The sequence below is a fragment of the Chamaea fasciata genome, unplaced genomic scaffold, assembly GCF_029207755.1.
Source record: "Chamaea fasciata isolate MVZ Bird 193981 ecotype frontalis unplaced genomic scaffold, bChaFas1.0.hap1 SCAF_8, whole genome shotgun sequence".
Lineage (NCBI taxonomy): Eukaryota > Metazoa > Chordata > Aves > Passeriformes > Sylviidae > Chamaea > Chamaea fasciata.
Genome location: NW_027094093.1, coordinates 32,085,967 through 32,108,531, shown reverse-complemented (window position 1 = coordinate 32,108,531; position 22,565 = coordinate 32,085,967). Strand labels below are relative to the sequence as shown.

Sequence of the window (22,565 nt, the reverse complement as noted above, 5' to 3'; positions counted from 1 at the left end):
TAGTATCTTACTTTCTCACGGTTTGTTACAGAGGGTAATGTTAGAGCTTCACAAAAACATTACTTGGGTAGACTTAGCCATAAAACAAAATTATAGCTGTTGTGTTTCTGCTTTACAGTGTGTTGCTTTCTAAAAGTATTACAACATTTTCATGTGTAGCAATGATGCAGATTTGGGAACAGTTTTTGAACTTGTGGTCTGTTGCTGTTCCTCATAACTCCCCATGTCATTGGAGAAGATGCAATATCTGAATTTCTGCCCATAAGCAGTGTAGAAATTGCTGTAGCTATGTTGCCTTTCTAAAATACTTTCTTTTTGATTCTTGTAAGTAGAAAGACATGAACTCAGATCACTTTCCTCTTCTTTTAAATAGAAGTTATTGCTGCTGCAAGATCCTTGCCTTGGTAGTAAGGTTTCATCACTCAAAACATCAGCCTCAGTGTGGCTGTGTCCCACTGAGCTCAGTCAGACCCCCACAGTTTCCTCACCTGCTCTGTGTCTTTCCCATGCAGGGCAGCCACTCTTGTGGAATCTAAATGCCTCCCTGACACTTTTGCAGGAAATGGCAAAAATAGAACTTCAGTAATGGCTCCCAGCCAATGACTCAACTAATAAGTGAAAACTGAGGATGGGAAAATGAGCCAAGAACTTCCAGACAAGAGCTGGCCAAGTTGAGATCTAGGAGCTGGGTTATACAGCTCATGGATGTTGGTGATTTGGAGGAGCTGGTGACCAACTAATAAGAGTGAAGTATTCTGGATTAGTTTTGTCTTACTGCTATGGGAATATTAGTGTGAAAATAATATAACTGTTTTTCTTTTTTGTTTTTTAGAGTGAAATTTCCTTTTAGTAAATAAATGAATAGATGAATAATTTTTTTGGGAAGTGTCTGTTGTGACTAATTTAGGGAAGCACAACACATGGGCAGTGCTGTTGGTGATGCTTCTGAGAGAGGGATCCCATTAAAAAGTTGCAGTTACTAACACTATGTGTTAAATAAGGATTAAAAACAAGGCTTCCAGATATTGCTGATTTCTTTTTCAATTGTTTCCTTGGGCTGGGAAGAGCTCTGTACTGACCTGCCACTGAGCCCCAGGATTTAGCTGTGTCTGACTTCACAGACGTGCTTTTGGACAATGGGCTTCTGTTCATGCCTCAGGTCTTATTACAATTGTTGTCATCAAACCAGCAGATTTAATATGGTAATAGTTGTGATGTTACAAAAATATCCCTAGTAGGGGAAAAAGATGCTTATTTTGCCTCTTCAGGTACCAAGATTAAAAGAAAAAAATCTATTTAAGTGCTGAAAATTTTCCCTTAATCACATTAATGTGTTACAAACACTTGCTGTTTATTCTGTAGCAGTTTGTTCCTGTGTTACAAGAATTACCAAAAGAAAGAAACAGAGTGTTTAAGATGGGGAGAGGAAGATGTGGAAGGAGAGAAGAGGAAAAATACAACAAACATGCATGAAGAATTTTGTCATGTACGACATTTGATTGTACTCTTGCTTAGGGCAAAATAGAAAGACATTGCTGTTTAATGTATTGCAGATAGGCAGTATACCAAAGTCAACCTGTTGATGTTGAGGTCAAAACAGCTTTTTCTTCTTTATTGCAGTCCTCTGCTTCTTGTAGCAATCCAGAAAACATAAAGTTCATTTTCTTTGAGGAAAACAGTGGGGATAGCATCCCCACAAGGTAATGTGCTATTCTGAATGACAAGTACGAGGCAGGAAAGGAAACAAACATTTCCAGCAGTGTCTTTCTCTTGCTTGGAACATCAGATATTCCTGACATACAACTGCAGAACAGTTTTATTCACTGTTCTGCAGTGTTTTGAATTGGCTGTAATAACTGCTTATTCTGAACCATTAGAGTGGATGGGCAGCCTTTGTGGTGGCTCATCATAAGTGTTGACTTACCAGTCCCGTTTGAAAACAAACTGCTGAGCCATCCTAATGAGGCTGTCCTGAAGTGTGCACACGTTTCAAATAATCGAATTAAATTGAATATGAGTCCTATGTAATTACAACCTATTTTATTTGATTATATTCCCCACAAGGAAGATAGAAAAGGTTTCAGTAATTTTAAAGCTCCTTGCAGTTTGTAGTGGTTACATCTCTGTTAATTGTGAGTTTTGGACAATTAATGACATTGGAAGTATTTCTGGAGTGCTTATGTGATCTTTCATCATAGTTCTTGGCAATATCCACTTAATTCCAGATCCCATTTATCCTTTTCTGAGGGTGTTTGTGTTCAGTGGGCCTGGGGAAGGTTGTGTAGCAACCTGGGACTGCAAACTGGGGATGGACCAAAATCGGGAAGTTTTTCCCTCTTGCATTTGAGATCCTAAACATTTTTAGTAATTTTTTTTTTCTTACCTTTCAATAAATCAACATTTCCTTATAATAGTGAAAGCTGAACAGAGAAGAAAAGGAATCACCCTCCTAATGCATTTTTGTATTGGTCATCACTTCTGCAGTGCTCCTTCATGGGAAAAATCTGCAGATTGCTCTTCAAAATAAAACATTAAACAGAAGGCTCTCTGTTTAAAAAGTGATAAATTACTGTTAAACTGGTCTGAGTTGTTGATTAAATTGATGTGAATGTGTAAATTTTGAAAATTTGTACTCCACTGATCGCTGAATTGGACCCATGATAATACAGTGTTCAACAAAGTGATAATCAAAGTAAAACTTAAGGATAATGCAGAGCAGGCCATCAGAGCATTTTCTGGAGAATATGTTACTGAAGTCTATTAATAGATTTTTATTAAGTCTTCCTAAGTAACATATGCATTCATTATCTGGTTCTAAAGTTAGAAAAACATGGCATTAAGATCCCCAATCTTGCTTTTTATAGTGGTGAATATAATCAGCTAGTAACTCAGATAAAAAGAAAGTGCAGCCATAAGTTCTTATAAAAGTAATGCTAATTCTCTGAGATACCATTTTCTTAACTGTAGAAATAAAAGCAGCCAACATATTCAAGAAAAACTGTCCAGCAGAATTTTTGAAAATATATTAATGGGAATTCCTCCTTTGCTATTTTTTCCTTGAATTGGATATTAAGTTCACGCGAAAATTTGATCTAGCTCCGTATTTGAGTAAATTAAATCTGCCTGTCATGTCTGTGGCAACATCAGCACTGGACATAATTTAGCACAGGGTCTGAGCTTCTGCAGGTATTTAAAAATAGAGCACCAAGGAGGAAGCCCTGGAGCCACACTGGTTATGTGCACATGTAGTGGTGTAAATAACACTCAATCAAAATGACAATGAAACTTGATAGTAGCAAAGGTAAAGTGAAAATATTCTTTTTTTAAAAAAAAACAAAACAAAATGAAAGCACAATGCACCATTTCCTAACTCTGCTCAAATGCCACCAAACTGGGACCCATTCAATCATCCAGCTCTAGCTTTGAACTTTCTACCATTTAGGAAAGTTGAGGACCTGATCTGAGCTTTTATAAGAGTTATGTTGTAGGAGGTAGCCTCAATTAAGCAATTATATTAAAAACAATAATGAGTGGCTTTCTCTGTTATTCTTGTTGCATGATGAAATACAAAGACCTAAATGCAGACATGCTCACCCAAAAAAGTCAAACAAATAATTAAATATACTTAGTGGAATTTAATCAATTTTCTTTTAAAGTAAATTTTTTTCTGAATCTGTTTTTCTGTCAGTTTTGGTATATGCCATGGATGACAGAAACATTTTACACTGCCACTGGAAGGCATGTCATCTTATACTGCAGCGCACAGGTGCCTGCTGAAAAAAAGAAAAGTGACAGAAATGGACCACCACTGGGTGAATTCTTGCTTATTCATATTACTAGGTCATGTAAAAAGTCTGTACCCAAATGGGATGGAAAATCCTATTGAAAGGCCTTGGCTCAGAGAAGGATTTCATGCTTCTTTGGAGGATGGAAGTTTCAGCAGTAGCTGAAAGAAGCATTTGCTTCTGGTGGTACAGTGTTTTGAGATGTCCATGCAAGAGTGATTCGCTCTATTTTTGGTTTATTTTTTTTAATAGGCAGTTTATATTCCCTGGCCATTGCAGTTCTGGTTGTGATTCACTGTGCTGTCCAGATGTCAAATTTATCTTGCAGAAGTGAAGCAATACTGACCTTGTGTTTGTAGTTCATAAAACTTTAGCTATCATTCGTTTATATATTTGGCATTTTATCACAATTTTATGCAACGCGTGGGCAGAAATATATAAATTTTATATGAGATGACATTCATTAGTATATATACTTGAGAGTTTTAATAAAGCATGAGTGTTGTAATTCAGTATAATCTGTGCAGTCTGCATGGCTTGAAAACCTCAAGCAAAATTTTTCATCCCAAAGTAAACATGAGTGAAAAAATAGACATCGATAATTTTTTTTTCCCATGGTATTTTAGAAATAATTAACAGTTGGAACTGGCTGTCCTCTAGCAAAGTTTAAGTTAAACTTCAATAACTTGAATAGATTGCAATATTAAGAATATTTTTCTTTAAAATCAGACTTGCACATTTATAATAGTTTCACATTTATATATTACTAGACATTCATATGGAATGGGTAATAATATTTCTTGAAAACAAGTTTTTTAATATAGATTCCCATATGTATGTTTGGCCTCTGAAGGTTGCCTGTTAATTTCTGCTGCCAAATGAAATATCTTTATGATTGTTAAAAAGTGAAGAATTTTTTTCATATATTTAAAATGCAAGTATTTTCAACCCAGTACAATATTGCATCCTAAAATAATAATTATCTTAGATCCACACTGATTATAAATTTTCAAAACCCATTTCAGAAGCAGATGATACTTTTTTCCCCAGACGATCATATTTGGTGATTATGTGTTAATTTATTGAAGAATAATTGTATTTTAAATATTAGGATTACAGAGCAAAGTTTAAACCAAGCCAGGGAGTTTGTGTTGTGTCTAAATAAAGGACTGAGATGTAAAACAATGCCTTTACCTTACTGAAGAAAGTAGGAGGCAGAGTATACTTGGTGTGGTTTGGTAACAAAGGACTAAACTGGGATGCTGGGTTTTGTTCTGACTAAATTAATAACCCATCCAGGAATTGCTTTCACTGAAATCTGAAAGTTTGAACTCTTCTGGGTGACCGATTCTGGGCAAGTTACCCACTTTTCCTGTGCCTTTTTTTTTTTTACCAAAAATGAGAAAGTTTTAGGGCAAGACACAGAATGTAGGAAGTGCCAAATAATTTTGGATGTAATTTTTTTTTAGTTGTCCAACATGAAGGCTTTAATACTGTCAGGTATTCCACAGAATACAGGAAAATGGGATTTTTATATTCACAGTTGAAAACTGTTCCTATTAATGGCATGTTTATGCTGGGGGTACATTCTCCCTTCAGATTACTCTTAATACACAATCTTTTAGGTCTATTAACCATTTTTCAGCCTTTAATGCTAACACTTAAAGTCCTCCAGTTTGTGTGTGTTTTCATAATGTTGATAAGCAGGTGCTTGAAACAACTCTCTTGACTACAGCAGCCTCTGATAAATAATAAATAATAGTAGGAAAATGAGCTGATTGCTTATGTTTTAAGCTAACAATGCCTTTTTTCTCTTGCTTTAATTTTTCATCAGTGAGAGGCTGAAAGACATGTTCCCAAATGAATTAAAAATCCAGAAGCTTTCCACTTGTTCAAAGAGTTGTGGATATAATCTATTAAAATCAAGATGTGTTTGCTCAAATTCTAAAAGATTTGCCTTTAACAAACAGTGTTAGGAGTCAAACAGTGAAAGTGATCACCTCACCAGTTAAGGATTTTTCTCTCCTCCTCCCATAAGACTGTTTTTCATTTGGAAATGCATCTGTGTAAATATCAAAACAAAAAAGTCTGTGTGAAGAAGAACGTGGCCTTTATTGTAAAATGAGTTACCACATTCCTTCCGCAATTCCAAATATTGCTGGATTTATAATTTTTACATTTCCAAACAGTTACTTTGGTTTTTTAGCAGGTTTAGTTTATGCCATTTGCAGCCAAGGAATTTCTCAGAACATGCTCCGTGTTTAGTGGTTTTAGCAGGGAATTAGGGTTTGAGATCATGAAGATTAAGGAAATCTATTACACTTTATTGTAGTATTCTGAAATTACTTTGAAGTGAATCATTAGCAATGAGCTTAACAAAGGCATAAAAATACTGGGCTAGCACTGTGCTCATAAAAAGATTGTCAGCATCCTTATTTTATAAGAATCTTGAAATAAAACTGCTGTTTGGAACACACTCATACAGACAAACATGAACAGACAAAATAGAACAGACAAATATGGATAATTTACAAATTGCTGTTATAGCAGCTACTTTAAAAATAAAGCAAATGTGGGTGATCTAAAGTAGTTCAGTTTCATTTTAGTTTAATTTTACACTCAGTGCCAGCATTGGATGTTCTGCAAGATGACATTGCTTGCATTTGTGTCAGGTAGCATTGTCTCTGCTGTGAAGGCAACCAGCAGAGAGACCCACTTTAAAACCACTGGGCTGGATGTGACTTTTTGCAGGGACAGGGTTTTTTCCCCCCTTGTTTTATTTTTCCCTTTGCCTTCTTTTCCTGACATTTGTCTAAAGCCACGTTGGCTGGCAAGATCTGTGTTCCCCAGAGTGCAGCCCCCCTAGGGAGGTCTGACCCATCCTGGGTTCTGTTTGCCCAAGCCCACCCTGCTCTCTCTGCCCACCCTGGCCGCTCCAGGTCACATCTGTCATAAAAACCTTTATTCCTTATCACTGCACAATGTTGGAACCTGTGATTTACTGTAATTCTGTCATAAAAGAGACCTTAAATTAACAGAGCAAGCAGGACTGAGATGTCTGCAGTGGCCACAGGTTGTATTGCTTTTGTGTAACTTCCAGGGCGTCCAGCTTTTTCACCTGCCCAGCTATGGATGTGAAAGGACTTGACCAACCTTCTCACATTATGGGAATTCCCCTGTCATGCACAAGAGAGATCCTGCCCTAAGCAGCATTTTTGGCCATAATGAAGGTCAATGGTCCTTCCTTTCTGAGGAACAAATGGACTATTTAAAACTTTGGCTCTGTGAGGTGCTGCTGTTCAGTGCTTGACACTCGTTCCCAGCATGTCCAGCCCAGCCTCTCTTTCCTGTGTCACTGTGACTTTTTTTTTGTTGTTATTGCCCTTTTCCCCCTCCTGGATATAGATATCTAAATTGGTTTGCCAGGAATCAGTCTCCGGCATGGCAATGGTTATAATATAATATAATGATAGTTTTCTTTCAACTTCTAATAATATTTAATTACGGATTCAAAGGGATATTTTTCTTTGTGTTGATTCTTGCTTAGAGGGGAAAAAACGTCCCTCAGGAGAACCACTAAAACATTTCTTAGCAAGGCAGGCTTGTGAGGCTTTGCTTCCACCAGATTAGCTAAAATAGAACCTGTCCGTTCACTTAAGTCACAAAGGCCCTGACTATGAAATGAACTGTTGAGTTCAGTGGAATGACTTGTGCTCAAAGTTAGGCACCTTTGCAATAATTCGTGCTGGTACAGTTGGGCACTGGTAGACACGGTAGTTTCCGGAGGCATCTAATTTTTCTGAATTCCTCTGACATAAACGCAGAATCTTGCAAACTGCTGAACTTCATGTTTTACAGATATTTCTTGAGGTTTTCATAGTAGACTGCCATATCTGGTATCTGTTCTTGTATATCCAGGAAAAAAGTGCTAATCTAGTTCACAGCGTAAGGATTTTATTTGCTGAGCCAGATTTTCAGGTATCTTAACATAAACGTGTTTATTTCTGAGGTGATCTTACATTTTCATGGCAGCACAAATTGCATGGGTAAGGTGAGAGTTTGTAGTAAACTAGTGATGTTAGTATTACATGTAATGCTAATTTATGAAGCTGGAAATGTGTGTTAGACATGCTCTGTTTGCTGTTCCTTGGTTAAACTTTTGCCCAGCAAACGCATCAGCCTTTTCTCTGCAGCAGGGCTGTTCAACCTAGCGCATGTTCAACAGTCTGAGGATCTGTGCCCTGAGATGGAAGTCCCTGAAACTTTCTCTGTGCCCAAGTATGGTTTTTCTATTCCAAGGGCTGATGGAATATGATCTACTGTTTGGGTGCATTAAAGTTGATTAAAGTTGCATCTTCATGTTCTGAATGCTGTTTGTGAAAGGTGAAAGCGCAGAAATGAAGCTCTTGTCTTTATGGAGCTGGATGGGAAAGATTTGCATTTCTCAAAGCTTTCAAGTTATGTCAGACCTGATCATGGGAACAGCCTTCCTCTTGAAGGGAGAGAGGGAGCTCATGTTGAGGCTTTTTTCCACTGTCTGATGAATCTTTGATTAGTGCTTCACTGGTATTTATAATCATCATAAAGCTGATATGAAATAGAAACTGTTAACTCAATTTTCAGAGGGAAAATCTGAAACAAAGCCACAGAGGTATCCTATGACAGTGGGAAGTCTTGAAAAGAGGCTTCTTGAAGCTTAGGCTGATCTGTTAACTGCTGGATCTTCCTTTCTGAAGCAAATGAGTTTTGAGTTGATTTTGTTCTCTGCTTTAGATGTGGAAAAAAATAAATCCTAAATAGTTATGCTAAATATTTTTACAATGGAAAAAAATCCCTGTAGGAAACGTTAATGAGCTTTGCAATAAATACTACTTTTACAAATGACCTAACCTTTGTTTCATTATAGTCATGTCCTGTGAGAAGTAAACAGGGTAATGTTCAACTAGTGCATTATTTAGAGATTTTTGGAGTACGTTCTGAAAGCTTCATACAGAGCTGTGCCCACAGGATTTCCATTAAACACAATGGGAGCCGTATGGCTAAAATCCTGCAGAGCTGTTTGAAAATGGATCCCGTGCTGAGCTGAAGACAAATGATTAAACAATGAGTGCTTGAACGGGGAGGAGGGAGTGATGTTGTGTTTCTCCACTTCGGGCTGAAGTCGACTGAAAATCCTTCTCTAAGCCCTTCTTAAATGATCTTCTGTTGGAAGATCAGCTAATAGCTCTCCTGTTTTACAAAAGAAATACCAATATGGTACAAATGGTTAAACATTTGCACCTTATGTCTAGACGTCCTTTCACTTCTCTTTACATTTAACTTTTTTGTTACACTTTTCTTTTTCTGTCTTCTTACTTCTTACTTAAATTTTTAATGTCTTTTCTTTTTGTCCTCAATGTTCTCTTACATCTTTTATGCTATGTTGTCTTTATTTCTGATCCTCGTGTCTTGTGTTGTGCTCTTCCTTTCAGTTCTCTCCTTTCTCTCTTCAAACAGGAACAGGCAGTAGTGGAAGCACATCTATGCAGCAAATATTTCTGTGCATTTCAATGCAAATCCTACATATGGAAAAGTTCCCCTGCATTTATTCGCTTCATCTTTGGGATAATCCAGTTGAAAGAGACGGGCTTCAATAGTGTCAAATTTGGCATTTTGAAGCTGTGTACTCCTTTTGTTACATCATACAATGGATGGTGGCTGTGACAGAATTCTGTGTTTGGAAAGATGGTGGAGTGCTTTATGGCTCTTAACATAGAGACATGAAACTGTCCCTGCCTTTTTTTTTTTTTTTTAATGCAGCTGTTACTTTTTTCCTCTTGCATTTCATTTGCACCTGGATATTATTCTTTTCCCCTTCTTTTTCTTACCTTCTTTTGCTTTTGACAGGCTTGCACACCTACAGAAAGGGAGAACATAAGAAGTTATTAATGACAAAATATGTGTCCTTGATTTTTTGTGACCAGTTCACAATTAGTTTCGTGCAGCTCTTGTTTGTTGGTATCAAAGCTGATGGGGCTGTTTATGACACTACTGCAGCACTCTTCTGTGTGCACTGTCATGTATTTTTATTGCCTCATTATCAAGTGCTTGGCTGTAGAAAAGCTGTCAATATACTTTTAGAGAGGCTACCACTACCTAATGACACAGGTAATTAAGCCCTTGGAGACCATTATTGTGATCATTTATTACTTGTTTAGGCTGTTTTGCTCTGCTGCTTTGATTTGGAAATCTAAAGCCACAAAGCTTTCATTCCAGCATCTCTGACATGACCTGCTCTTGTGGGTGTTTTCCAACCACCTGAAAATTAGACTGTGAGGGGAATTATTTGTACATCTGAGGTTTCTTTAGTAGTAGGTCTGTACTGCTGCTTACTGCATCTGTCCTGAAGAAGGATAAACTCCATTTGAGCTGGGCACATTGGAATAGGAACCTGTGTTGTTCCAGGCAGTGCTGCAGGAAGGCCGCCTGGTAGAAGGCATTCCTTATGCTCAGGAGAAGATACTTGGCATTCACTGTCCTGGCAGTCACTTTGGATCTACTTTGAGACAAAACATGTTGGAAGCATTTTGCTTATATATTTTTCATTCCATAACTTGGTAATTTGGAGAGTGTAATTTGGAGGGTTTGTCTTGTGAGGTGGTCTCAGTCACACAGAAGGGACATAAGGGCATCAGCTGCTCCTGAAGACACTCAGTCACAGCTGATCAGCCCAGAACTGCCCCATACCCTCTGTTTGGAATATACTTGAAGATCCAAAGCAAGCTCTCTGCTGAGGAGAAGAAAGGAAAGACAAATTATAGATATACCTACAGCAGCACATTTAATTCCCTTGGAATTAAAATATCATATCATTAAATGTAACACAAACATCACTTGGAGCATTCCTACACATTTCAGCCGTCTTTGCTGATCTTATATTTAGAGGTTTTCAGGAAATCACAACTGATGTGAAAATCTCCATTTTTTGCTTTCTTTACTGTAGTCTTTTTGAGCTGATATTTGGAAAGGCTGAAATCCAAAAATTCAAAAGAATTTATGTTTATTAAGACTGCCTTGTTGTCTTTAAAAGTACTTTTAAGCAAATCTCATGGTTGGGAACGAGAGCGTTGTTTCTTGGTGTTCTTTGTGAACATCAGAGATGACCCATTTTGGGGGAATCTAAGTTCAAAGTGGGAAGTTTCCTCTCCTAGCTGGGTCTTATGCAGGAGTTTGGGCACTTGCAGTTGGCTGTGCAATGTCAGGAAGGGGCTGGAACTGTCATGTGAGTTTGATTTTTGAGATAAGATTTAGGTTATTGAAGCAAACTAGGAGCAGTTTCCTGAATTTGTCTCTTTTTTTTTTTTTTTATTTTGAGTCCCATTGACTCCATTGGTAGTTAGTTTTCTGTAGTCCTTAAATACACTAATAGGATTGTGACATAACACAGAAATTTTTGCAGCTCTGTGAGGGTGGTCTTGGTACTACCTTGAAGCTTTGACTCAGGATTGAACAAGAACTTTTTAGTTTTGAGTGGCTGTACAATTCTGTAAGTAACTTAAAATAGCAGTGGTTGGTCTGTATCAGGGTCCTGATATGCAAAATGAACTATGAGTATTTGGAGAAAGTAGTAGATACATCTTTACATCCAGCTAAACATTTGCAAATTTGGAAAAACAAATATTTGTTTAAAATGTAGGGAAAAAAAGAGAAAATAAGTAAACCCCCACCATTATTTGAAATTGGAAATATTTGCAATCTGTCTGTCTAGTTGCCTGTAATTTTTTCTGAAGCTTTTAGATGTGGCTGTTTCTGGTGCCTCCAGCATGAATATAGTTTGAGCTTAAGAACATATGTTTAAAATGACACAATAATTAATTTTCTATGTGTGCCTGGTTCTATCCACTTATAGTTAATGAAGATATCTCTGGTCCTAAGGTCCCAAAAATATTACTGGGGAACTGTAGGAGGGACAGTACTTCCAGCTGAAAAATCCTTTCAATTGCTGGTGAGCAGTTTTTCTGCAAGTCTTAGACTGGATTTTGTTCTTCCATGCCTGTAACTTACAAAAGCGTATACAGGGCTGGTGATGGAAGACACCCATGCAGTCCATATGGCATTTGTCTATCTGTCAACACAGAAATAAACATTACCACTGATTTCTATTGCCGTTCCGAAGCTTTTTGCTGTAGAGAGAAGTTTGATGAGTGAAATCCATATGACTGAGAGAGACAATGAAAACACTTCCAAAATTTCCTGGCTCAGATGGTAGTTAGAGCAGTTTCAGAGAAATGTCAGACCTGCCGTTGCGTGATGACAGAATTCAGACTTGTGTGGGAGCAGTGATGTGCCAACGCTGAGGTCTTTCAAAACCCTACCCTACTTAGCTGGTGCTCAAAGCACTCAGGTTATCCTAAGGGTACCTTGAAAATTTCCACTGGGATCAATGGCCAGTGGTTCAACAAAGCAAAAGTTGTGCTCAGTCTTTCAGCTGTGTGTAATTTGGAGTGATGGTGTGGTCTGGGGGTTAGAAAACCTGATTAGGTTGTCCCTTTGGGGACAGATCCTTCTCTACTCGTGGGACTGGAGATTGAGGGCTGTTCCACTCCGGCGTGGCCGTGCAGTCGTTGCCTTCATCATGCACAAGATACTTGTGGTGCCCCTCATCCTCAGAGAGCCGCCCTTTGGGCAACAGGTCAAATACGCTTCGAGTGTGTTTTGGAAAGAGGGGTTTGTGTGGATATGTGAAAAGATCGTGGCTTGTGCAGTTTGGATTTGCCACCAGCAAATGCCACAGGGCCTGTGGTAGGGAAAGGGCGGTGATGGTGCTGCAGGGGTAGGGTTTGCCTGGATATTTCTGGATTGATAAGCACCTGTGCTGATGAACAGAAAGAATAAATATAAATTACACATTATACGTGCGTCTTTCTGCTGCTGTTATGAAGGATGTTATTACCTTATTTTCCAACTGAAATATTAAATGGGGATATTGAGCATTCTGCTTCGCCCAGCTCGCTGTTATAAGGCTTGTACCAGCGCTGTATTCTAAGCAGAACTGAAAACCCCTTGGGGTTTAAAGCCCCAGCATTTCCCATCTGTCAGTTCTCTTTTTAAGTTTATCACATACCCATTTGCACTTCTCTCTCTCTCTTTTTAATCCACTTCCAATATCTAAATTCTTTGTGGAAGGTTGTGCCTGTCTCCTGGCCCCCCGCCCCTGAAGCCGTGGGCTCACAGCTGGCTGCAGGGGCTCCTCAGGAGGGGCACAAGGGACACAGTCCTGGGAAGGAGGGACCACTTCACCCTGGGGACCCCCACAGCTCACACACCAGGCTCTTGGTGTGGCTGCAAGACACTGCACAGTCTGGAGAGGAGCCTGCAGATCAGAGGGAGAGCTGGGAGAGCAGGGAACTGTGTCTGTTCCTAATGGGAATCCCTGGAGACAGAGGGGAGTAAACAGCGTCTGCAGCTCTGACAGCCACTAGTTTAATTGAAACCAGGTAGAAGGAAAGACACTCCTGCAAGGATGCAGTGAATAGGAACTGCTGTTGATGAGCTCTTTTTTTGTTACATCTTGTAAAGCCACTTTGATACTTTCCCTGTTTAACCTGATGCGTTGCAAAGCTTTGAATGGAGTGGTGAGGGAAGTGAGATGCAGGTAACCCCAAACCTGAAGTTCAAACTGAGTAACAAGTAGGGAAACAGATTTATCTGGGATCTGAGAGAAGCTCTTTCTTTGGTTGGATTATGAGATTGGAGAGAGAGCTGGGAAGCTTGGACAGAGGCACAGAGTTCTGTCACAAGGCCAGACCAAATGCAGTCTCCGAAGAGACAACTCAAGTCCAGCTGGTAAAAATTCCAGCTGGTTCACAGGTGAATGGAGCTAAAAGCTGAGAAACCACAGGGGAACCTGTTCCTTTGTCTGGGATCAGGTGGTAGGAAGGGCTGAGACAGCTCACGGAGCTAAAACCCAAACCCCATCTCCAGGAAATCTATAACTAAAAAGAGAAGTCAGGAGACTTGAACAGGAGAGAGACAGGAAGCTTCACGCTTTCACAGATAAGAGCTGGAAAAAAATACTCTCCTGGGAATTTTAGCTACACTGAAGTAACAACTTAAGCTGAACATAGAGAAAGATCTGTTATTGATATTTTTCTCTAAGACTATAAAATTACCCTGCACTTTGCATGACATGAGAAAGAAAAAGCTGAAATATAAAGCTCAACTGCTGCAGTAGGATTCTGTAGAAACCTTTGGATACATCTCTGTAATACTAAGTCAGAGTCAAGCTGAAGGAATTCTTGTGACATGCATTTGAAATAACCACCAAGTAATGTCACATCAGCTAGAGGATGATGAGAAGGGAAGGTGATAGCACCTAGCAAAAGGTAGCTGCCAGCCTGTGGAAATCTGGAAGGAAGTAGGTCAAGGGGGAAGGAGTTGAAACTGTCATCTCCCTTCTAGTGCTGAGCAAGTGCATGCTACCTGTCCCTTGGAGGGAGAACTGCAGAAAGGGCTGTGTGGGACATGACTGAGCAGAGCGTGGGTTAGAGAGAGTATTTATTTATGGCAGAACTTTATTTATTTATGGCAGAGGCACAAAGCAGGTTTTCTGACCATGACATTGCTGTGGGACGGCACAAAGGACGTGCCTGCCTGTGAAAGCGATGGAACTGAGAAAACTGATAGGAAATTTAGGAGTTTATGTGCCTAGATTACTGATGCATCAACCTCAGCAGGGTCTGCCCAGCCTGGCCTGGTTGAAATTGTGCTCTGGCACAGCAGGGCCAGGCAGGAGAGGGAGGCAGCAGAGCTGTCAGAAACACGACATTGAGAAGTGTTAAAAGCAAGTCTCCAGCAAAAATGCAGAGGAAGCTTCCTCCTGAAACCTTGGACACATGAGCATCTGGGTGCTGTGGGCTGCTCCCTGGGCAGGGAATGATGTTTTCTCCTTTCCATGGGTTCCTCTCTCCCCCTTGCCCAGAAAAACACTCGGAAAAAGAGCCAAAATAAATAATTTGTCTGTTGCAATTGGATTAATTTCCTGGTATTCTCTCAATTGCACAGGACAAATTGCATATTTTAAGTGTAGGAATGATTTAGGAGGAATAGCAGCAAGAACCTGTGGATCATAAATTCAAGTCCTCAGCTCTTGACCATGATGTGTAATTAATTTCGTAAATGAATCAATTGTGGCTTAAAACTATTTGTATTTCTCATCCTGTTACTCTGCATGATAGGCTGGTTCTGAGTCTCACTTTTTCAATGATTAAAAACATCCTAATTCCAGCCTAAATGTATTTCTAACCACAAAATACAACTTGTTTTGTCAATCATCTGTCTTAGGTTGATGTTGTTTTCTTTCACACTTTACTTTTTCTCACTGATTCTCTTGTGTAAGTCATGCCTGGCCACTTAAACCCTTGGTCTCTGAAGTTTTGCAAGTTATTTAGTCTATTCTTGTGGCACAGACTGTCATTTCAACAGCTTCAGAGCAATCCCTTTTGTGGAATCCTCTCTGGATGAGCCACTCCTGAACACTTGTGATTGTAACTGTAAATGTCTTCCAGATGGAATCTTGACAGTGCTTTCCACAGTAACATTAATATCTTATGTTCCTTAAATTCTTGTATTTCAGGAACAGATTCTGGTTTCTGAGTGCCTCATTTCTTCTTCTGTTTTGTGCTTTGAGAAATTTATCCTTAGGTTAGGACTGGCAGAGATCTGTTCCCCTACACTAAACCAGCATTTTGTCAGGAAACTCAAGGAGCTTGTGTTGAACATGGTTTTCATTTATTTTTCCCCTAAAAAAAAACAAACCCTAGATTTATTAAAAAATTGATGTTGAAAGGAACACTTGAGTTTTAAGAAAATGACAATTTTCCACTCAAATGGCAGATGCAACAGAAAATTTAATGGCACTATGTGAGATGCTTCAGATGAATAGGCAGTAAATAAAATACAAAAAAAGAGGAAAATAAATATTCTTAAATAGTGCTTGAAGAATGTAGACTCAGAAGTGATGAGCTTTAGAGACTGATTTTTCAGATTTTAACAGCTTGCTAGTTACATAAGGTACAGAGAATCCTTGGCAAACAGTCCAGCAAGAAGGCAGAATGCACGTGTGGGGATAACTATCCTAAAAATAATCTGGAAGTGCTGGATGTTGGATTGGCTCCAGCTGAGATATTAGAATCAAAACCAAGAGCAGATAACCTTTTTGTGGTTACCAGAAGGGGGAAAAATATAGGTCAGTGTGAAGAAATAGCCTTTCATAAAGCTCATAATTTTTCTGCTTCACTTCCAAAATTTTCATACCATTTGGTGGCCTTGTTCAGGGAGCAAAACATGGGATCCCAAGCAAAATTTATAGAGGCTCCATTATTTTTGCATTCTTTAAGTAGGTTTTCTAGTAAATTGCTCTGGCGTGTGCTGTCAGTGTGGAGGGTTTTATAGATCATAAGACAACAATTGCTTTTCAACTAAGGTGCCATTAATTCATGCATGAAAAACTCTCATTCATAAGACACAAGTCTTGATTATCCTCCTGTACCACATTTGGTCCTAAAAATGGGCATCTGGGATGGGATTGAAGAAGCAGCAGCTCACAAACTGCAAGAGCGCTGGCCATCAGAACTTTGCAGTGAATCTCACTGTAAGCATAATTCACCTCCCTGTTTGTCAGAACCTGGTTTTCTCTTCTTTTTCAGATGTTCCATGGGTACCCAAAGCTTGTAAGATCCTCCCAGGGCTGGTTTGATAGTGGTGTGACCACACGGCCTGTTACGTCTGTGGTTCAGTTTAGTAGCTGTCAGCTCTTACAGACTCTTAGAGTAGCTGAGAACAGCAAAACCACAGAAGTCTCAACTGTCTTTAACTGAGCTCTTGGTCGTGTTGCAAAAATTTCCCTATTCCTTGGAAATCTGGGTGCTGGTGGAGGGTGTTTCTGATTGCCACAGGAAGATGTGTGCTCGCTTGTCCCTGTAAGGCTGTTCAACAAGATGGGCCTGTGGTCCCAAACAGATTATCTGAGTTTGACTGAAGATTAAAGGACCTATTGAATTTAAGAATTTGTAATTTTCCTGAGCTGGTTTATGTGATCATAGTGATATGCACCTAGACTTTATTTTCATTAATACTCTCAGGTCTAAATTGAAAAACTGTGATTTAGTGCTGGTTGAATCTATCCTTTCTCCCATTTTTGTTTGTTTATTAATTTGGAAGAATGTTGTGGAGGGCTAGCACTGGAATTGCATTTGCGTAGATAAACACAATAATTAAGAATGCTATTACACCGTTAATTTAAAAATGAAATGGTGGGCATGTCAAGAAATTAAATCTTTCAGTGAGGACTGTGCAGGAATTTATGGTGTGAACCAAAATGATTTGTTCTTTCATGTAAAAGGCATCTGATTAAGGTCAGCCTATGAGCAGAAATGGTTTCAATCTGCAACTGAAAAACTGCACCACTGTCTGCACTAGAGATTAGAGCTGGCTTCGTTTTGTGCACATTTGGTCAACAGATGGTCAAACTATTCTGTGGGCATTCTGGCAGTGTAGAAGTCTGCACATCAATGACAAAAAGACATCACAGGAATAAGTAGAATGTCAGTGTTCATCTGAGTAGAATGAACACCCAGTGTCAGCTTTTGGAAAAGTAGAGTAGTGGGCTGACTTCAAAGGAGAAAACCTGGAATAACATCACATTGTTGCTAAATTAGCCAATGCCATTCATTCTGATAAGACTGAAAGGACAGAAAGACTATGAGGCTCATATAAAAGATGATGCTATTGGCCTTTGGCCAGAGCAGTTATCTAATATTTTCTGTCTCGCTGGATTGTTACCTTAGAAATAAACAAATATAAAAAAGATACGCTGTGAATAATTCTTCTGCTCAATTTCCTTTGGAAAGAGTATGACACAAAAGTCATGTTTCTCTAAACACAGCAGAAATAAACAACAGCAGGCAGTTCCTGGTCTGATATGCCCAGGAATACTGGCACGTTCTTCAAGGTCATTGTTTTAATATACAGTGTATCTGGCAGTAGGATTTAAGGTATTCCTTTCTCTCTCCTGCTTTTGCATCACCCTTACGTCTGTGCCACAGCAGTTTTCTCTTCTCCGGCCCCTATTCCATCTGGGCTGTTTTTCCAACTATCTCAAGGGACTGAGACTGCCTGAAAGGAAAAGAGTGGAAAATATGGAAGGGAAAGAGAAAAACTTGCAACACAGCTGAAGGAGAGGCTGTGTAGGAGTGAGAATCTGTGTAGGACGTGGGGAGTGGGGAAAAGTGTGAGGACCTTTGGCTGGAATTGTCACTCACCGTTTTTTATTGTGAAACCCAGTGTCTTTGTTGTTGTGTCCATCACCGCTCCTCTGGTTTTGATCCTTTTCCTGCTCTTACCCATAGCTGAAACCAGCCCTACTCCCAGGCCCACTTTTTGTGGTCAGCCTCAGTGACGTCTCCTAAGCCCATGGGATTTAATTTCTGATCCACCTTGAATGGGACCAGCGTTTCATAGGTGGCTTCCCTTTTTCCTGTTGTGGGCAGGAGCAGAACTCCTAATTCTGAGCAGGCTCCACGCAGCAGGGTTAGTGTTATTATCAGTTTAACATTCTTGATGAACGTGTTTAGATCAAAGAGGACTTTTGATGGTGCCTATTAACAACTTCTAAAATGAAAGTGCACACCTTCCTCCTATAACTGTCGGAGCTGAAGTTGATTGCGTTGACCTGAGATGGTACCAGACTGGAGCCTGCCCTTGCTTTTTACACCTGTTTGAAAGGGCAGAGAAGGGTGAATGTGTTCATAACACAGCCAGTGAATACCAGTAACGGCAGGGACAGCCTGTCTGTACTGCACAAACCTCACTGTTGGCTCAGGACACAGCTGTGTGAGGAGTTTTTAATCTGAGTGTTCCTAAATGGCAATAATCTTATCGTGGTGCTGTTCACACTGTTAACAAGGTGATGTCTTTTGCACACGTTTGGTTTTAGTTTTTGTAATGGAGCTCTGGTAGGATTTAAACAGTACAACTAATTACTGTTCATATTCAAAAGATAAAAGAGTGCCCTTAATGTGTTATTCATAACATGGAGCATGAGAACATTATAAGGCTAGGATTGTCTTTAAATATTAATTTCATGGTAGCCATGGATGCATTAGGCTCTTGTAAAGAGCAAAAACACTGAATGCAACTCTTAATTTTTTTCCATGCAGTTGACTTCTATAAATATTTTTATTCTCTAGAATGGAGGAGACAGTGAGGAATCTGCTACAGAGCCAAGGATCCCCAGGCCAGCATGGAGAAGGAACTGTCAATATCATGAAGGTATATCAGGTATTAGTGACTAATTACCTGTTTTCTTCTGATAGAAAAGTTCTTTAAAACAAAAATCCCACTACGAGATAAATATGTCTGGCATTGTTTCCTCTATTTGTTTATTAATTATGAATACTTGTAAGTGGTAGTTGGTTCCACCTACATTTTCCCAGGTGTTCTCTCAGCAGAGTTTAAGGTTTTTCACTTTTATTGTCCTTGTGTTATCTGCTGTTGTTGCTCCTCATAGTTCACAGGTGACAAGGAAACTAGTGTTCAATCCTTTATTAACATACTTAATATTTAAGGTCATAATTTCCAGCGTCTCTAGTAAACATAGGAGTTTTTGACAACTTGACCCTCAGATTGTGGTGGATAATTTTACGACTCATGTTCTTATTGGGTGTAGGGATCCCTATTAAGCTTCCCAGTTTCACATCCCTGCTTGTGGCAGGTGCATTTTATCACCCTCACTGGGGGTAGAGAGTGTCTCAGGACAGAATTCAGGAGAGGAAGATTTTAGAAGTTTTTCAAAGGGATCCAGGTCTGTTTATAAGACAGAAGAGTTTTACATTTTCCAAGGGACTGTTGCATTTTGGAAACAATGAACCTAAGGTGATGGAAAATATTTTAGTTTAAGAGTCTGGAAACAGGAGTGAGAAGCATCTCAGTTAATCAAATATCAGGCACATGAATTCTTTAAAATATCACTTAATGAAGTCAGTCCTGTGCTGTATCTTTTTAAACAGAAAGCATTCCTATACTGAAATCATATATTAAAGTCTATCCCAAGTAGTGATCCATCAGATAAAACACTTTTCAAAAGTTTAGGTTATATTACTTCATTCTTACAGATGATGGATAAAAAATTCAACAGTGTAGCTAAACAAAAATGTATATTAAAGAGTATTTATCACTGTAATTAAATTTTCATTTTAAGCTTGGGTTGTAGAGAAAGGAATAATTTAGTTTAACCTTTAATAAAATCAAATTTCCTTGTGAAAACGATAGCTTGTAAAATTTAATTTCAGGACAAATTAAATTTTTTTGTTGAAGTTATAATAGAACATCGTTCTTTAGAAACTGGTGACAAAGGCATCTCTATTTTATGCACTATCTTTTTGGGGTGCAAAATTGAAACTCAGTTCCCTTCTTTTATTTCAAGGTCTAAATCCCTATATGTCCTTCCCAATCCACCATATAGTGGTTGTTCTGAAGTGGGCTTGATGTCAGTCTCTCCTTAAGGTGAATTACTTGTCTGATCATAACCGACATCTGGAATGATTTTATTATCTGCTTTTCTCTGTGCTGTCTTCCTGTGGAAACCCTAGTAAGGTGGTACCACGATTAGGTTTCAGCTTCTTTGTTTTGGCACTCTCAAGAAGAAAAGCAAAAAAATACTCCAGTTTTGTTTCATAGAACTCAGGGTTTGGGGGTTTTTTATTTTTCTTGTGGGAACTAAACTGGAAAAAATTAGCTATATGGTCTTTGAAATCTGAGATTTTGTGTGCTCCTTTCCTAGAGGGCAGATAAAGTATCATTCCAATTTCATTGCTTGAATATTTCTGTGTAGTTCTTTTACTCTCTTTTATTTGTTTCTTAATTTTTGAAAAAAGACAGAATTTGTGTTTGGTCTTGGGTTTTCTTCTCCTTCTGGGCCACGCTGATACAGACATTTGTTGTCTCCCGCCAGGCAGGAGAGCAGGCACCGTGGTGTGTTTTGTGTAATATCGCCTGGGTTTATTTCTGACCAGGAAAAGAACAAGGCTGTTCTGCCCTCTTATTGATGTGAGAACAGTTCTTCATTTCCCTTCAGCTCTAGCAAACAGCCCCCTCCACTTAGCAAACCCACCCCTCTTGTTCCCTTTTTCTGTTTGAATTTGATGGGTGGTACTCTGGGTAAATTCCTCAGACTCAGTAAATTTACTCAGGTAAATTCCTCACTCCTCAGAGTGAAGCTGTTTCTGTCCCAGGGCCTTAAAACACCCATATCCCTGTGTCTCTGGGATTATTTTAATGCATAACAGCTTCCTTCCCTTCCTGTTGTCTTCTTGTTCTGGGAACTTTTTCACTCATCACTCAGGTTGTTTTTTAGCCTTTTTCATTTCTTGCATATTGCCGGTATGCAATCTTCTTTGCTTATGAATTTCCTCTCCTAATCCATGACTCAGAAGCAATGGGTTTTCCTCCCCTGGAGGAATAGCTAGGCTGCTGCATCATACACCAGTCAGTGGCTGATAAAACACGTCAGAAATACAGAACATTTGTGTTGTGAATGTTGTGTGTTTTGTTGTTTTTTTTTTTGAGTGTCTTTTTGAGTCATTCATCCTCAGATCCCTTTTGTTCACTTTTATGACAAACGTCATAAAATTTTCTGGGAATTTTGAGGGATGGCTGCATTCCTGTGCCCTGGGATGGCTCCCTGCCATGTAGGTCAGAGATGGGTTCACTCAGTGTGTGCTTGGTAACCAGTCACACAGTAATATCTGGGCAGTGACCATGTGTCACAGTCACAGCTCACGCCTGAAAGGCTTCTCAAAACAGGTACTTGGCAAAGAATCTCTGGCCTGAAATGTTTACAAAACATTTTGACATTGAGAAACATATTAATGAAGCTTTCTATGAATCATTAATATGTTACTGAAACCACCTGTGTGGAAATCATGGACAAATTTAAATAGATGATGAATCTTAAACAAGTGCTGTGTCCAAATTCAGCAAGATACATCAATATTTCAACAAAGACATTTCATTTGGATTCCTCCAAATGTACTCAGGAGTTTTTTTGATATATTTATAAGCATAATTCACAAATAGGAATAGAACCTAAATGTAAAACCCAGGTAACGTTCCTTAAAAACACCAAATGTAAAATGCAGGTAATGTTCCTTAAAAGCACTGATGTATTCAGGTTTTTGGGAACATGATAACCATATTCTCAATCTTACTTTGTGAAGGAAATATAAATGAAATTTTTTATGTTATATTCATATTCATACAGAAACCTTATTGAATGTATAACTACTAACATTGTTCTGAAAGCCATCCTCTACATTCAGTTACCTTACAGGACTATCCTGAATCTCACATTTTCTCTGTGATCAGTGTGGTATGATCAAAACTGTATGGTCAGTTGGTTCAATAGAGTAAGGGATTTTAGTGCAGATTCACAACTCTGTATTTCATAACAAATGGGGACAAATGAGGTGATTTCCAGTGTGACTTATCAACATATGTCCCATATTATCTGACACAGAGACTTGGTTTTAGAGTGTGAAGTTCGTTGAAGTAAATACCTGAATATTCATAAAAGATAACTGCACAATAAATGCTTTTAATCTATTAAACATCGTCTATATTTTTTTTAAAACAAATCTAATTATTGTTCTGGGATGTATGAAATTGAGTTCTTATTATAATACCAATATGCCTTACTCCAGAAAAAATATTTTTGCTAATGAACTTTAAATATTGCATAGTGAT

At 38.8% G+C, this 22,565-nt stretch overlaps 1 protein-coding gene across 10 annotated transcripts in view; it reads left to right on the top strand.

Annotated features, from left to right (window-relative positions):
* Positions 1–22,565, top strand: part of NCKAP5 (NCK associated protein 5) — a 376,987-nt gene that overhangs the window by 227,460 nt on the left and 126,962 nt on the right. For 9 of the 10 annotated variants that reach the window (XM_066190349.1, XM_066190348.1, XM_066190347.1 and 6 more), the window contains one exon: positions 19,013–19,103. In XM_066190349.1, coding sequence (XP_066046446.1) covers positions 19,013–19,103 — 91 coding nt within the window. The remainder of the gene's footprint in view (positions 1–19,012; positions 19,104–22,565) is intronic. The other variant, XM_066190351.1, reaches the window with a different exon arrangement.